We start from the raw sequence: 19027 nt of genomic DNA on the forward strand, positions 1-19027 counted from the left end.
GAGGATGTTGCTATGCATTTACTAAAAGTCCTTTTTCACCAGCAAGCCGAATGGTTCTGAGCATGTTGAGTAAAGGTACCAGTACTATTTCTACTTGAGCCTGGTTCAGGATAGTTGATTGCAAACTATTCCCAATCCGGATTTCTCAGCACAGTTAGCTCACCCTACTCAGGAAAAAGAACAGTGCTGGTGAAACACCTTAAGTACATGGTGAATCACGATTATTCACGTGCACAGTCAGTCTATTATAATTCTGATTTTGCAGTGCCATGATGGGAAAATAATCTGTTTATATGCCAACAAGCCTGGATCTGTAAAAAATGGCATGATTTAGCAACAGTAACCTGCAGTCTAAGGTGTTCTGAATGGTTTTTAACTTAGTAGTTGCTAGTTTATTCTGGGTGGTTGCTAAGGCATTGCTAAGTTGTTGATTACTGGCTCAGTCAAAAGTAACCACCCCCAAGTCTCTGATATTCTGGCTCCTAGAAATGGCTGTAGTTGCTCCTTCAGTGTTAATTAATGGGATTTGTTAGGAAAATAATAGCTCCAAGGCCAACAAGCAACTCTATTTGAGGCATCATGTATGTCCAGAGCACAAATAAAGTGGGATGAGTTCACACTGAAATGTAATTCTTCCCTAACCATAAGTTTGAGCAATAAGCCACTAATATTTAATAGATTCATCTCAGGTTAGCAGGTAGAAATGAAGTCAACATGTGTCTGTGTATATTCTGGAAGACGTAGAGCACTTGAGCACAATAGTGAGTGTGTTTGAGAAAGTAGGGGGGTGGGGCAGATATCCTCTGGATGTGCCTTGCGAGTTATGTACATCTGGTTGACGGTACGTGTGCTGGTTTCAGAGTGCTAATAGATGTTTGATTTAATAGGTATATTCTCACCTTTGTTTACACGTGTGAGACAGATGAGAGTCAACTGGCGAACATGTGTGTGTGTTTGAATGAGAGCCAGGAAAAGGGGAAGGGCTTCGAGTGAGTGGACAAAAACAGCTACTCTTGTGTGTTCGGGAAGCCTCAGCCAGAGAGAGGGAATCAGGAGAGAGACGGACCAGCACGGTCCAGATCTCTATATGGGTTGTGCCCTGAGTGTAGATAGCTGTGGGGATGAACCAGATCCAGTGCCCATGAGAGGGTCTTTAAGGAGGGAGAGAGCTGAGTCCAGGGGAACCATGAGGCTGACTAAGGTGGGTTACCTAAGAGACTTATTTACAAGTGATGAGTTTGGATGCTGCATGCTATCAAATAATACTTATTTGTTTTGAACCGATTTGGTCAAGCTTTGGTGAAATAACAAGATTTGGTGAAATCCATGTGTGAGACCTGGGTTTGTTGCTGTTATGGTCCAGTTTGAAGTTTCATAACTTGTTGTTGAAGCGGTGGTGGCACTCACTTGTAGAGCAGACAGCATCTGAGTTGATGCACTTGTAAGTAATGCATGTTGTGCATTTACATACTTGTTAAACTAGGTCTTTAAGTGCTATTTGTGCTTGTCATGTTTTTTCTTGCTTTTATAAAATTATAAAACTAGATTTTCAAAAAAAAAAAGGTTTTGGAGGGTTAGGGTGTTGTGGGTAGTTACCAGGGGATTGCTATACAATTGTTAGCCAATTTTGGATGATTTTTAGGGTGCTGCTTGTTGGTTGCTAGGGTGTTCATGGTGGTTACTTTGATGGCGTTAAGTGGTGGCTAGTTGGTTTCTTATTGTCCCAAGTTAAGAGTCCACTCTTTATGATATTCTGAATCACCCATTTTAAAATTGCATGTCTGATGGAAAAAGTAATATCACACAACTCTTCAACAAGCCACCTGATTTGAGTTACCATTCATGTCTTTAGCACAGATGGTGTGGGATAAATTATATGTAACAGTTAATTACTAATTGGGCATTATTTAACTATATGGAAGTCTGGTGATTTCTTCTATAAAGATGAAAATGTTTTTTTCTGGCATTGAGTAACCATGTCTGCCTGATTGTTGACATCAACATAGAAGGGCTGGAAAACTTGAGGAGGGCTTGATTGTGTGCATACATGCCTGAGAGTGAAAGTCTATAATGGTCTGATCCCTAAGGCTTGTTCACATGTAGTGCAGCGTGGGAACTTTGAGCCAATGATGTCACAAAGGCCTGGGAATCATTATACATTTGATGTGCGTGAGTGAGTGAGTCAGTGTTCTCTCTGCTCTTGGTCGTATTTATACAGTCATGCCAATTTCATATTTTGTTGTGGCTCTGTCATCAGTGCCCATACACACACATTAAAGTGTCCTTCCTAAATATCTTCCTTTCCCAGTTTTGTCACAATGGGATTGCAAAAGAGTTTATCCACGGTCCTGTTGATATTTTAATAGCAAAGCATGCACAAGGCTGCGGTTTATTTTGAATGCTTCCTCCTACTACTGTAACCATAATGTTTATTTTTACAGACATTTTTCTTTTTAATACCAGACCAGTTACTTTTCTTTTCTGTTGGTCCAGTGTAGAATGGTAATAACCTACATCAGTATATGATCATGTCACAAAGAAAAGGAGTGTGGTCTGCTCTATGAGACACTAATGAAACACCAGTTTTTGATGATATCTAACCAATCTGATATTTTGCTGATGCTTTTAAAGAAAATGATGGTGCACTTATGACAGGGAGTCTCCCCTTGAAGCAACCAAGGGTAGATGTCTTTCTCAAGGGCCAATGGTGATTGCACATGGATCGACACTTGCAACTTGCAACCTTTTGGATACCAGCCCAGACCTTTAACCACTAGGCTACACCCATGCATTACTAACTCCTCACACCAAATCAATGATTGTGCCCTTGTATTACAGATCATATTAGTCATTGCTTTTGGCTTATCTGGTTATTTACTGTCTGTTGTGAATAAACAAAGAGAGGCCTGACTGAGAGAACTTGTCTAGATCCTACATTAACTGAGCTGCTATTGTCTTGTTGTGACAAACACTGAGGCCGCATTCCCGTCTCTGCCTTGAAGCCTCTGCATACTTCCTACAAAATCGAAGAACCAATGGGTGTGACGTCATTTCGAACAATATCTTTCCAAAAAGAGGGTGTTTAGCAGTTCATTTTGGTGGTTCGTAACAGCTCGTCTGGGCAAACTTTTATTAAAAAATTCTTACTGGCTGCTAAACACCTTCTTACTGCCATTGGCCCACGTCATCAGTAGGTGTGACCTGGTCAAAGTAGCTCCACCTACTAGCAAATTCCCGCTCAGTCATTTAAGATCAGTCAACATGAACACACTGGCGAGCAGTTATTAGCGAGCTGGTGGAAATTTACCTATGATGATCATTCACGTAGAGACATTTTCCAAGACCATGTTGTTGTTTTTTATTGAATTAGTCTACAAAGGAATCAAATCTACTCAAATACTCTTTAGTGCCCATACACTCGTGCCATCTGCAGCCTATCATCATTCTTTTGTCTGTATTCTACCCATGATAATTTTTTATACACCCATCTTTGCAGTAGTGTGTCTAAGTAAGTGCCATCATAAGTTACAATAACAGAGTTTAATCAGTGTATATTATGGCAGCGTATAGCTTGTTAGCACATAAGCATCATGAATTCAGAATATAAACAAGTCAAATTCAAAATATCTACTGCATATATTTAAATCATTGAGTAGTTAAAACAGCTTCTTTTACTGATCTCGTGCGAATTCTACTCATATAATGAGACATGAAGTCATTGATAGCACATTTTAATGTCAATAGTTGATGTTTTACATGTAGTCTTGAGCATCCTCATATTTAAATGATCCTCTAAATGCCTCCCACAGGGGAGTGGCGGATGTCTGAATGTTAGCCAATCATATTCACATCATATGTCATTGCTCAGCTGTTTTGAACTTCTTTTTACCTCTAAATGAACAAGAACTTCTCCGTAAGTGCGCTGAGGCCTTTAGTGTTCTGTTTAGTCACATTTGTCTCCTGACTATTTTAAGTTGTTGGTCATTCTTATTTGTCTCTAAGAGAGAGCTATTGTTTTGGATGATTGAGGACTTTGAAATTGAACAGATCTTGGGTTTGAAGAGTGTGAACTTCGGCTAAATCTAGGGCTTACATGTGGAATAAAAAAAAAACTTTTTACATTATAGTATAATAAAATAACATTTAATGAAGAAAATGTGAGTGGTGCTTGCCTGTGCTAAACTTGAGGTGCATCCCAAACTGTACAGTTCTGCACTATTCTACATCATTTTGTAGTGTAAATAGTGCGAGTAGTATATTTAACAAAAAGAAGTGTGCTACGGTACCCGGATGATACACTTCTTCAGTGTGGAATGTTGGAAACTTTGTGTACTCCGCGCTCACAGCTTGCTGTATGTAACGAAAGGGGCGGTGTTATCTGGCTACATTGCTTGTCTGACAAAACAATTGTTTACAAAATGGAGAATATGGCAACTATCGAAATTTTAGTGAAGAAAGCACCTTAAAAATGCAAGTTGAATGTTTTACCATTACCCACGCTGAGTGAATATGTTGATTTATTTTAGATATAAGTGTTAAACTGAATGGCAATATATCACATGTGTTTGAAAAGTCACTTAATGTGTAGTAATAATAAATGTTAAGTGTTCCATTTGGGATGATAGTACAGGTGTATAGGTGTCTTGAGTGGTTTTAGCTTGTTCCTGTGCAAAAGTCAAAATGGCCCACCACAAAACTTCCCTCAAAAAAGATGCAAGTCTATGGTCAAGATCACTTAGAGAATTATTATTACACCTCTCCTCAACAAGCTGCGCAATTTGATGTACCTGTACCATTCACAAAATGGTGCTTGGTGACTTGTTTGCTGCACTTTAATACTTAAGAGTGTTTATTGTACTATATCATATACTGCCTGGCCAAAAAAATTAGCATACTCTAATATTTTGTTGTACCGCTTTTAGCTTTGATTATGGCATGCATTTGTCATGATATTGTTTTGGCAATCTTATGTAATGTCACAACGTTTATTTCCATCCAGAGTTGCATTAATTTTTTACAGAGATCTTGTATTGATGACGGGAGAGTGGAACCACTCCGTAAAGTCTTCTCCAGCACATCCCAAAGACTTTCAGTGGGATTAAGGTCGGTACTCTGCGGTGGCAAATTCATGTGTGATAATGATTCCTCATTCTCTTTCACAATTTGAGCCCGATTAATCTTAGCATTGTCATCCTGGAATATGCCTGTGCTGTCAGGAGAGAAAAGATCCAATGATGGGATAACCTTAAGCTGACTTCATTTTATTGCCACATAATGTTACTGAGCCTACACCTGACCGCTTCATGCACTTCCCTTCTTACCATGATTTGCCCATCTCTTTGGAATAGGGTAAATCTGGACTCATCAGACACATGACCTTTTTCCATTTCTCCACATTCCAATCTTTATGCTCCCTATCAAATTGAAGTTGTTATTTCTGATTAGCCTCATTAACAAGTGGATTTCTTGTGGCCACACAGATGTTTAGTCCCAATCATGTATGTTCTCGTTGCATTGTGCATTTGGAAATGCTCTTATTTTCACTATTAAACATAGCCGTGAGTTCTGTCTACTGTAATTTTTTTACGATGTGACTTCACACATTTTAATGATCTCCGATCACGATCATTCAAGATTTTATTCTGACCACATTTATTCCGCAAAGCTGACTGTTCACCACTATCCTTCCAGGTTTTAATAATGTGTTGGACAGTTATTAACCCAATTCCAGTGATTTCAGCAATCTCCTTTGTTGTTTTCTTTGCTTGATGCACGGCAATAATTAGCCCATTCTAATAACACATCTTTTCCACAACCACGGGAAACGTCTTCCAACATGGTTGTTTAAGAAATGAGAAGCTACACACTGCATCAGTCAGGGTTAAAATAATTGTTGCCAGCTGAAACATTAATCACTGCAATACTGATTCAATCATAGGCTCTTAAATATCTGCTTGTTTAAGTCTAAATGGCGCCTGTTTTTGTTTTGGACAGGCAATGTATTTGTATGATAATGGTCAGACTTTTTAAAACATTTAGTGGATGTCTGGTCTGTTTATGCACTATTTTTTGGTAGATGGCTTGTCTATGTGTGTTTAAAACATACAATAATTATTCATTCTTTAATGCTGTAAAGAATTTGCAATGCAAAATTTGTGTTATGCTCTTTGGTTTCATTTCCCAAATGTTGATGATTCTTAGTACTGGACTAATCTAATAATCTTCAGTGAAGAATTTCTATTCAGAGCATCAATTGAGTCCATTATCAGTCCTAATCATTAGAAAACTGCAGCACATTATGGCAGATTTAAGTTTCCAATTTCTCAGCAATGTGAAACCACTGCAGTAAAACTCAAACTATGCTCTTTGTTTATGCTCTTCGGGACTTATGGTATATTCCTGGAATATCCATGGAATGACAACAACTTTAACAAGTGCTAGTTTACTGCAGCCATAATCCACAGGCATCCACTATAAACACCACACAGGGAAAGGCCTGGTCAATGTATAAATAGGCTCTGTTTTTCCCACAGCTAAAAAACACACACTCATACATGCTGGCTGTATAAGACACAGGCACATAAATATGTTTCTTTTACCACTGAAACCAACACACTTGTCCCTCAATGTTTGTACTATGGATATGTATGATACCTTAAATTGGATTTTGGATTGTGGATGGATTATAAATGATTGAACTCACAATTTTAACCTGGTAGACATAAGAAAATATCTAGGGACTTGGGGGTTCTCAACAACCTATCAGCAACTCCCTAGTAAGCAACCACTCACACTATAGTAACATAATTCTTTAGCAACCATCAACAACACCCAACCATCATGGCGTCAATTTTTGCACAGGCAAAAACCACTTACATTTTCCTTTTGAAAATGTAAAAATCTAGTTTGTTTCAAAATAAATGTTTCTAGTCTTTTGCTTGTGTGCCCTTATGCGTGTACGAAATAAACCAGTGATTCAGCAAAGCTCTCTTTGGGTGTGTACTAATACACATATTCTCTGGGTGGCATGACCAGTCATCAGAGAACATGAGAAAAATCGTGTGTACTGTATTTGTGCATGGAGGAATGTGAACTGGAAATACCTGAACGGAAAAGAAAAGCCATCCCTATCCTTTTAGTGCCACTCCATCAAAGCAATATTGCGCTCAGGTCATAAAAACAAATCTCTGAAATCTCTGTGCATTGTTGTTTGCTTTCCTTCACCGTTCGTGATGGGAATGAGAAGAGGGATATGATTCAATATAAAAACTCTTTGTAAATATTAGGGGGTTTGTTAAACTACAGGCCCTTTTATGTCCCAGTGGTTGATTTTTATAAAAACTAACAGAAAGTTTTTCATTGTGTTACCCTGCTGAATAAAAGAAATCTTAAACCAGCCTTGTTTATTTGCTGGTCTTAGCTCCTTTAAGATGTTCTTAGCTTTTTAAGATTGTCTTAGCTGGTTTAAGCTGACCCAGGCTGGCCAAGATGGTCTAGTTGGTCTCTAGCTTGGTCAAGCTGATGGTCAGCTGAGTTAGCTGGGAGGCTAGCTTGTCTCCAAGCCTGACCAGCTGAAAATTTCCCAAAGCCTCTCCAAAACCTGCCAAAACCAGGTGTAGAGTGGAGGAGGGCGGGGCCGGGCTGGAATGATGCTCGCCCGGTCCCCAATCAGACTGATTGGGAGCGCGAGGGATAAAGGCGGCTGGTGACGACAGTTCGAGAGAGAGAGAGAATTACGGGCAGCTGCCCTGTATGTGTTTGTGTGTGTCTTTTTATTTAATCAAACATTATTTATATTGTTAAGCCGGTTCTCGCCGCTTCCTTTCCCTTTAACCCCCCTAGGAAACCAGCTTAGGATGGATATATAGCAGTGAAATGAAGGTCACATTAAAACTATATTGGAAACTTTTTACCATCCCTTCATCATTTATTTTGCTATTTTTAATGCCTTTTTAAGTATAACATTATAGTAAACTAAACGAAGAGTTAAATAAATAGAACATTTAAAGGGATAGTTCTCTCTTCATTTACTGAGTCATGCCATCCCAGATGTGTAGGACCTTCTTTCTTCTGCTGAACACAAACAAAGATTTTTAGAAGAATATCACAGCTTTGTAGGTCCATACAATGCAAGCGAATGCATGAGGGTGAGTAAATGGGAGAATTTTTGGGTGAACTATTCCTTTGAAAATGTATAATGTCATAATAATTTAAATATTTACATTTTGACACAAATTATGACTGTCCTTCAGCTGTGCCATCATTTCAACCAATTAAGCTGCCATTTTGTCAAATTATGCTAAAGTGTGTAAATATTCTTATTTAGGATGCATAAAATGCTAGCTTAGCATTACCCTTAGCAAGACAAAACATACCACAAATGTCCTAAATTTAGTTTCCACCACAATCATTTCCACTGCAGAATGTCATCAAACAGAATAAATTCATTTGAGATGTGGTGGAAATGTTCATGACATTTCAGAAAAAATGACCATGATGCATGTATAGCCAGTGTTGGGCATTGCTATAGGACAAATTAAACTAGAGTGTGAAAAGTGCATTTCACTGAGATTTTCTCAGGGCAATTAAGGGCCAAAAGTACCTATAGCACATAAAAAAACACCCATTCTTGCCCAATGTCTGCTTTCTCTCGAGTCTGAGTCTTCTTCATCTCTCTACATATTTGTCTTGCCTCCATCACCTCCTCTTCTTTGATTCTCTCTACCTCCCCCCACATTCAGTCCATTCCCTTCTCTCCATCCTGCCTCTCTCTCTCTATCTCCATCATCTATTTCTCACCCTCCCTCAACAGCTGTATTTAATCAGCCCTTGGCTCCACTCAAACCCAATCATTCCTTCTCTCTCCCCTCCCTCCATTTCCTCTTTCTGCATGTTCTCTCTCTCTCTCTCTCTCTCTCTCTCTCTCTCTCTCTCTCTCTCTCTCTCTCTCAGCATCCTCCTCATTTTAATCATGTTTGTGTTCTCCCTTTAACACAGCATTACCTCACCACTGGACAAATACATGTCCATCTACATTTAGAACTTTTTTTGTGCACTTTTTGAGGCCTAAATTCTAAACACTTCATTATGACGCAGCCTTAGGTATTTTCAAAATATCCTGGACTTCCTGTTTTGTCACCTTGAGTAATTTTTCTGTGCTGCATGAATACAAGTCTCTGTGCCACAGAAACATGGCTCCATTGAATCACGGTTCCACCTCCACAGCTGGGGGTGCTTTGAGTAATGATTCTGCCCCATTTCACCCCAAACTGCGGTGACTTCTGCCTGGATTTCACAAGCATGGTGAAATCTCTTCCATTCTCATGCCTTTTACTCTTTCTCTCTCACTTTTGTCTTTGTCACCCATGTTCTTTTACTCCCTTGATTATAATTAACAAACTGTATTTTTACATTTTATGAAGAAAAGCCGTGCTGATATGTTGTGGGTGGTTTCTAAGATTTTGCTAGGTCGTCGCTTGGATGGTTCTGTGTGGTTTCAAGGTCATTGCTTACTGACCCAAGTCAAAACAGCCCAAGCCCAAGTCTCTATGATTTTTCTGGTCCCTATATATGTCTTGATTCCCTCTTTCAAGTATTTTTTGGCAAAAAGATGACACAGGAAACCTGCGTTTTAGGTATGAACGTATTTGCCATTGGCTAGGGTTTGGAATATACCAATGCAATCAATACTCAAGTATTTCCGAAAATTTGACACGCTGTGCCTTTTACGTCACATCCATTCAAAGTAGCAAGCGAAAACGCTGCTTTGATCTTGGTAATATTCGAGGTTTGGATTATGGTCAGGTGTATATTACTGTAAATACTATTTAAATGTTGCAGAAAATCAGACACGCTGAAGTAAAAGAACATTGTTTTGGTCTCAGTACTATTGTGGTTAGGGTAAGCTTTCGATTTTGGGTTGGATTTTATTACTTTGTTGTGACATCTATTCAAAGAAGTTCTTGCATTTGCACAGTGCTTCACAACTGTAGTTCCAGCTTTGGCCACTAGGAGGGGCAGATCTGAGATTCATAAAATTAAAATATTATGCTTTGTGTGATATTACCCTGGAATTAGTTTTTAAAAAATCAATTACTACAGCTGCGATGGGGTTTCTATTACAAATGCTGAGAGAGTGACAGTAAATTTGGCGTCTTAATCCACCACTCTCTATTTTCTTCCTCTTCTGGAAAGTCATTCAAACGTAATAGTGAAACTAATATTTTAGCTCCCATTCACCGCAACGGAAACTCTGGCTTACAATGTTTAAGCCGCCTTTTCACTGTTTCTGACATTCGCATACGACTGTCATATTTCTCACCCTAGTGGAAGTGGTGATGAACAGTAATTGTGCTCGCAACAGATTTAATTCAATGAGGGAGAAGCTACCAATGATTTACCTCAGTGACATTACTGTGTGGGATTTTGTAGAGCAGATTAAATATTTATTTATCATTACTGTTATTATAGTTAGACTATTATGATAATTAACAGCAACAACTATAATTCAGCAAATACAGGAAGCAGAAATTCCAAGATTTGATTTTATATATGTAGGATGTGTCTGTGCAAAAATAAATGACACATGTAGGCCTACACATTTAATCACATATTTACAGTAATAAAAAATATTTTTGTGATATATTTGAAACGCAAATAATCATTTCTGAATTATACATTAATAACTGTCCAAACTACAGAAGTAGCAGGCGTTTAGAATAAAGTTTAGGTCAAAATCCGTAGATATTTCTCACTTCGCGCTGATAGTTTTACAGGAATGCATCACATCCGGTCGGACGTTTGCATACGGTCTTGTCGCACAAAGTTGAAATGTTTACCCGCAGCCGAGGCTCAAATCGGATCCGAAAAGGTCGCATCCGGAGACGGTCGCAAACCCACGCAGTCCCCGCGAGACTCCTCATTGGAAATGATGCAGTGAAAAGGCGGCTTTAGGGAGGGGAGTAGCCTACTTACTGCTCTTAGTACCAAAAACGTTTTTTTTTTTATTATATGTAACCATGGTTTTATGTTCTCTTTTAAACGCTTAATTGTTTGCACATTTTGGACACCTACCAAATAAACATTTTTGGAAAGCCATTCTTTCTCTTTGGTGTGATTCTCCTTGTGACTGCTGCGGAGAGGTGTATTCTTTAAATGTGTATTATACACAGAAATATCTCACTCTCTTTCTCACTCTCCTTCCCTTCTGTGGTTTTGTAAACAGTATAAATTAATATCCACGTGGTTGGGTGAGTGGGATGGGACATGTTTCTCTAATGTTCATAGTCTGCCTGACCCAGGGCCCCTCTCTATGGACCATGTGCCCTCTACATCCTGTCTACTCGCACTCTCCCACGGCCTGTGTGTCCTGCACGTCTGTCTTTGCCCATCAGCCCTTACTCTCACTTTTTCCTTAACTGGATTGTATACATTTTCCCTCCAAAAATCCCATAAAGTCAGCATAAATGTAATCTATAAGACTCTATCTATGATATATGGTTAAATCCATATCTTAAAAACTGATATGATAGGTGTGGGTGAGAACAGATCAATATAGGAATCCTTATTTTTCTTTTTTTTATAAATCTCCACTTTCACTTTCTTCTTTTGTTTTTGGCAATTTACATTCTTCATGCATATCGCCACCTACTGGGCAGGGAGGAGAATTTATAGTTAAAAAAAAGACTTAAATATTTTTCTGTTTCTCACCAACATGTATCAAATAACTTCTGATGTTTATTGTATTATTATTAATAATCATATGGATTATTTGAATGCTCCCTTTATGTGCTTTTGGAGCTTAAACGTTCTTGCCACATTCACTTGCACTATATGGACCAACAGAGCTTGTTCAGCAGAAGAAAGAAAGTCATTCACATCTGGGATGGCATGATGTGTGTAAATGATGAGAGAATTTTCATTTTTGGGTGAACTTTCCATTTAATTTATACCAGATTTTCCACTGCTGTCTTTTAGCTTCATTTTCTCTCTATCTCTCAATCTCAGCACAATCACTCCTTTCAGAGGAAAATATTAAATGTGTGTTTTCATACAAATGCAACTGATGTTTGCTCACATTTCACTTTTAGAATTAGTCTTCTCTTCATAATACACAAAAATTATGTAATTCAATCTTTTAATAATTCATTTAATTTGAGAATATTGCAGAAAATATTTTAGTTATGTTTTCTGTTTATGCAGAACATATTTCATAAACACATTACTCACTCCACATGTTACATAATGTTTGTGTGGTGGTTCTGTGTCCAGTGCTGAAAACCACATTTACTATTGACATTGGGTTTCCACTGAGCACATTACTGTTTATTTTACTTGTGGACTGGAGACACTGCATTTGTCAATTCAGTTTTAAGGCCATTCATTTTGCTCATTTAATGTTTGAATGTTTACTAAATTGGTTATAAAACACTACTGTTTTGGGGATGTTCAGTACGGAGACTTTTTGAAGGTACTTGAAGGGTACTTTTAATATTGCAGTGTGAGCTATGGCAAGCCGTTTTAACTTTTATTCATTTCCAGCATATGAATTCTTGATATCAATAATTCAGTTTTCACTAGTTAAAATGATAATTGTTGATATCAGTAATTCGATATCTACTAGTATCAATGGCAGTTTTTGATATCAGAAATTAAATTTCCACTAGTAACAATGCTAATTCTTGATATCAACAATTACATTTTTACTAGTTAAATGCTCATTCTAGATATCAAGAATTGTATTTCAACTAGTAAAAACTATAATTCTTGATATCTGTAATTGTATTTTCACTAGTGAAATGTCACCATAGGCTGCCATTCAAAATCAATTGTTGATATCAAGAATTGATTTCTTACTTGAAATTGAAATTCCAATTTCACATATCAGAAATACAATTCGTACTAGTAAAAACCTTTATTTTTGATATCAAGAATTCAATTGTCACTAGTTGAAATGTCTATTCTTGATATCAACAATTGAACTGCTACTAGTAACAATGTTCATTTTTGATCTCAATAATTCCATTTTCACTAGTGACAATGTTCATTTCTGATATCATGAATGTGATTGTTACTAGTAAGAAAGCCATTTTAGATATCTGAAATTATATTGATATCAGAAATACATTTTCAGATATCAAAAATTAAACTTTTTACTAGTAGCAATTCAATTGTTGATATCTAGAATATAAATTTTTACTAGTAACCACGTAATTCTTGATATCAAGAATTCACATTTTTACTAGTAACAATGTAATTATTGATATCAAAAATGATATAAATACAAAGCTGATATGTGTATTCGAATTATAACTAGTAAGAAATCAATTCTTGATATCAACAATTGATTTTGAATGGCAGCCTATGGTGACATTTCACTAGTGAAAATACAATTACAGATATCAAGAATTATAGTTTTTACTAGTTGAAATACAATTCTTGATATCTAGAATAAGCATTTAACTAGTAAAAATGTAATTGTTGATATCAAGAATTAGCTACTTGTGGAAATTTAATTTCTGATATCAAAAATTTCCATTGTTACTAGTAGATATCGAATTCCTGATATCAATAACTATCATTTTAACTAGTGAAAATTGAATTGTTGATATCAAGAATTCATATCCTGGAAATGAATAAAAGTTAAATCGGCTTGCCATACAGTGTGAGCTTATATACTGCGCATTTCTAAAGCACTCTTGATTTGAAGGATGAGCTGTAACTCTACATTTGGACACTTGATGTCGCTGTTGTGCTTTGCTCTGTCAAAGTGCCATTTCCCCAGCATTGATCAATATACATTTCATTGATTTTCATAGATTTTCTGTCTGCTGTCAAAGTAAGTTTTCAGGAATTAATTCTGCTATAAAAAGATGCAAATCCTTGAAAGCACTTCTTGGATCCCATTTTGGTTTTTACATCTGTGCAGCTGCTTCAGGACTTTGGCAGAACATTTTCAAATATTTCAGACTACAAAACTGGTAATTTACGGGCTATCTTAATGAACAACAGAAAAGTAATACCACTATTTAAATATCTGGTTTATCTTAAAGAGGATTTTCAGATTTTTGAAACACCAAATATCATACTTAAAGTAATTCAATGTGGTGATTATATAACAATTCCTGAAAACGGTTAATTATTTGGAAAATATATCATATAAATAATATATTTATATTATAATTGTTATGCACCAAACCCTGACTATAATGAGAAATACATGTTAAATGCGATGCTGTAATGAAGATGTGACATATTCTAGAACAGCGCTACATTCATAAACACAGACACATCTCATTTGCATTTCATCCAATAGGATCGCGGTTCTTCAGGATGCAGCCAATCAGAAAAGTTTGCTTGCAGGAACAACATTCCACAGTCTTCTTTTCCCTCTGTAACTCCTCCCACACAGATTATGAGTTTAGTGAGAGTAAAGAAAACAACTCCATCAGTGCTCGAGTGCCTCTCCATTGACTCATTGGGAATGTAGCCCACGAAATCTTTAAGGAAACCTCTTTTAGCTGGAATATTCTCCAAGAACATGATTAAGGTAGGAAATGTGCATTTAGCGAAGATCCAATATGAAATGTCCAGAGATCCTGAATATAAAAAAATGGTCACGCAAGTTGTTAAAATGTCGAGGGAAGATGTGACGTGATTATATTGCAAAGTAAATGTTATTGTATATAAATATATACTGTACTATAATATGGTCTCTTTTCATAAAAACTTGTTACAGCATCCTAGATGCATGTGCGCTGACTACTGCGCAGACTTGTGTTTGTTTTCAACTGTAAATAACAGGCAATTCGTTTTGATATAAGCTTACAACATACTGTTATTCCATATGGAAAATAAATACTTTAGTAAAAGTTTTAAGAAGATTGCACCGGTTGTGCTGTCTTTCGTGACCACGCATGTTCTCTATCTTGACCAAGCATGTCAGATAGCGTTGGGAAACCGATTCATCATTGCGATTCGTTCGAACAAACGGTTCGTTTTAATACAAACTCTCTTTTTTTTTTTTTTTTTAAGAAAATAGCTGTTTATCACTAAGTTTTCATTATTTGGATATATAGATCGCATCCGTGTTGTTTTTATTTTATTTTACAACAACATTATTAAGAACATCACTCGGTGTTTCCGATCTTAATAAAAAAAAATGTATATTTTTAAATATAAGCTATTTCCAACATTGTTAACGACAATATCTTATAGTTTAACTCGTAATCAAAGTCATCCTTACACTGCGAATTGTTTGGATCGAGTCGTTGATATGAATTAACTCAAAAGAACGATTCGCGAATCGGACATTACTAATTAGATGCAAAATAACAGCATGAGGTCTCTCTCTCTGTCTGAAGGGGCAATGATCACACGTCTTACATAACCACAAATGAAAACCTTGTATAACTCTTAAACGTTTTATCACTCTACTAATTAAGTCTGTCAAGAACTAATTTGAAGCCCCGCTCTCAGTGTGAGTGTCTATTGCTTTATGTCGTCGATGAAAGTCTGAGGGAAAACAGAGCTCTTATTGCCAGGGGTTAAACTGCACAGAATAAGTGGAGCAGAAAGAAAGAGTCATCATATGACTGGTAACTAATAGTTACTGCGTCATCATGTATTAAACGCCTCACTAGAGACAAGGGCTGTGTCTCAAACTAGTGAGCTGCCTAACTAGACAGCAGTTTTCTTGCGTGTGCATCTGGTACAGAAGCAACCTAGCTAGTAAGCTGTAGGCTACTGACTTTTCTCTGTCAATTTTTAGGAAACTACTTTAATAAAATAAAGGAATGCATGTATATCTATATATGATATAGTTGCCGCCAAAATACCATAATTACTACAGTTATTGTTCTTGCAATAAAACCACAATATATTAATATGGAATTTACCTCGAGGGAATCTGACTTTCTGAATCTGTTTGTCATTTTGAATTTCTTTCCTCTTTAATTAAGGAGTAAGAATAATTTCTTTTGTGTGTTTATATATATATATATATATATATATATATTACACATACACACACACATACATGTACCATGTAAATACAATGGTATTCTCTGAAGTTCCATGTAAATGTCATAGCACATTATCAGTATGGTATTACATGGTATTTTTAAAGGCAATCTTTTTTTTTGAAATGTGCAAAAAGCAAAACAAAATAAGTAATTAATAATTTAAATAATTTAAAAAGAGTGTTTGTCTCTTGATTTCACTGGTGTTATCAATGTTAAAAACATGTATTTTGAAAATACAAAAAGTTGTGGAACAGAACATTTAAGGTCAAAGTTCAGAGGAAGAAGAGGTTGCACAAATTTGCATATAGTGGTTTTCAATCATCATGTTGAAAAAGTAGAAAATTAACAATAATTTTTCACACGGTTCATTTAAAAATGTCATTGTGTTACATTGTGTAATGTTTATGTGAAATTATTTTATTACCCAAAAAAAGGGTAACTGGTGTGATTTATTGATTTTAGTCTGATCAGTGGTGACTGTTTTGTCATGCTATATACTGACACATCTTAGTAAATTCATCTTTTAATATAATTTTAACTGGTGCTACAACCCTTGCTTCATTCTTAAAACAAAATTAAATAATCAAATAAAAAAACAACAGTCATGTTGTCCTTTTACGAATAAAAATAATATCAAGATGTGCCTTTATGTGCTATTTTGAGCTTCAAAGTTGTGAAAAAAACTGAAACTGAAACACGCTTCTATAAATCTTAATTTGTGTTCAGCAGAAGACAGAAAGTCATGCACATCTGGGATGGCATGAGGGTGAGTAAATTAGATCATTTTTATTTTTGGCTGAACTATAACTTTAAGGAAGTTAAGGAAGCATAAAATTCATGGAATTTGTTTATTAGCCTTTTGAGAATTTTTTATTTTTTTTTTGCAACTTCATTAAAAAATCTTTTGGATCTTTGCATGTAGGAGCACATTCGGTCCTCCAACATCTCAAAGCTTCCAACAGGCAAACAGTAAAAATGTGTAGAATGTTGTAAAATGTATTGAAAATCAGTCCTTCATCTTGTTGACTGTCTTTTTATGCTTTAATTCAGTAGATTTTGTCATGATTGTGAGATCTCTTTAAAGGCTTTTCAATCTATACATCTCCAAACACAGCTAAAATTAGACAGAAATATAAGATAAGCTCTGTTTTTAATGGGTCAGTAAATCATTAATAGCTAAGTTTTGATTTGCTACTTACATGATAATTATCTTTTGCAGTACAGTTCTCTCTCTCTCTCTCTCTCTCTCTCTCTCTCTCTCTCTCTCTCTCTCTCTCTCTCTCTCTCTCAAAACACTTTCATTGGTCAGTCTGTACTACCTCTGCTAATATCTACTTGAATACACAGAGCGGAATACCACACACACTTTATTATATCATACTCCAGCTGTAAAGTGAATTAGAAAAGCCCTTTGGAAGAGTTCTGGATTTGTTAAGAGACCAGTACAGTACAAGTGTTACCTGGCAACATCATTACTCAACATATTGTCATAATTCCTGGTGTTGATTTTAGAACAGTAAAAAATTGAATTACTGTATGATATAAGCAATAATCAGGCTGATTTCCTTTACAAGTATATTGAGCCATTCATGCATAAAACGAGTGCGGTTGCTGATTAGTGTGTTTTACTTGGTTCATTCTTAAGTTTCAAGTTTCACATCGCATTAAAATCCTCAATCATAAGAGTCTGAAACGTTACATGCATAAAGGTTCATGTAAGAGTCACACCACAGGAATTCCCTTTGAGTGATCGGACATGTGTGCGTGATAGTGTTTTATCGTTATATTGCATACTGTATTTGTATCTGGCAGCCTAAAAGTCTCCTGACTTTCCCTTAGCTTTTTCTTAGGATATATATATATAGGAGCATGATAACATTGTGTAGAGTAGTTCTTGATAACAATGTGCTGCTATTAGACTGCTCTGTGATTAGAAGTGAAACTAATAACTTCATACATACAATTGGATGGGCAGCGTAGCTTGTCATATTCCGAGGATGCCTGGGCGGCTGGGCTGTAACCACTGTAGTCTCGTGTAACCAAATGTTTTACTTGCAGCATAAAATCAGTGCAGCTTATTCTCTCCAAGAACCATCTGCTTAGACACATCTGATCAACATGTAACGCAACAAACCACAGTTCAGCCCACAGCATTATCTGAAAAAGATATACCACAATAGTAAACCATGGAAACTTCAAATAATGGTGTTGCCGTCTCCGTGAACCGTAAACACTGAAGAAAAAATTGCAAAAATGTTTATAGAATGTCCAAAAGTACTGATTATTTCACAGACACAATACATACTGGAATATACACACTAGTTTTCTTGCTTTTAAGGCCATATCCACACTAATCTGTTTACGTTTTTAATTTCCAAACATAATTTTCCAAATATGTGTTTATGGAGAGCGTTTTTGGGTGTTGAATGCCATTTCAGTGTGGCTGTGAGGCGTAAACGTAGCAAAATCAATGCGTTTTCAAATAAAAAAATGATTAGTGTGGGCGTGGCCTCAATCAAAATTTTGGAGTATATTTCAAAGATTTAATGTAAACATGCACTAGATGGACGTCTCTGACCACAGCAATGCTTCTAACTGTTTCTTTCACGACTCTCACATGAGCACCACATTTTTAGACGTTGTGTCAATTTAAAAGAACTTCATGTCTAGATACGCCTGTATCTTTTCATTGCACTGCATCTAGCTTTTGTATCGCGAGGCTGCATTCTCCCAATATTCAGATTAGCAGTTAATCAGTATGGGGTTTCAATATCCAGTTCTTAAACATTCACATTAGTCCCGTTCAATCTTGAATAGTTGGTTAAATCCTTGCTGGGTGGAAAATTAATCCTTGAAGTGGTGCAGATTCAGACAAAGATGGATATGACAAAATTTTACAGTAAGTGGCTAGATTATGCACTCAATGTGAATATTATTGGTTCAAAATGACTGTGTAATAAAAGCAGGTGCTGTTTTTTAGTGAACGTGCCGTGCGTTTGTCACAG

The 19027-nt window shown here is 36.4% G+C and overlaps 1 protein-coding gene across 1 annotated transcript in view; it reads left to right on the forward strand.

Annotated features, from left to right (window-relative positions):
* The first annotated feature begins 830 nt into the window (after nucleotides 1–830).
* tns2a (tensin 2a) overlaps nucleotides 831–19027 on the forward strand; it is an 84477-nt gene continuing 66280 nt past the window's right edge. Inside the window, 1 exon segment of the mRNA XM_052090774.1 lies at nucleotides 831–1201. Within this exon segment, the coding sequence (XP_051946734.1) occupies nucleotides 959–1201 (243 nt within the window). The 5' untranslated portion in view covers nucleotides 831–958.

This window comes from Xyrauchen texanus, chromosome 25 (assembly GCF_025860055.1).
Source record: "Xyrauchen texanus isolate HMW12.3.18 chromosome 25, RBS_HiC_50CHRs, whole genome shotgun sequence".
Classification (NCBI taxonomy): Eukaryota; Metazoa; Chordata; class Actinopteri; order Cypriniformes; family Catostomidae; genus Xyrauchen; species Xyrauchen texanus.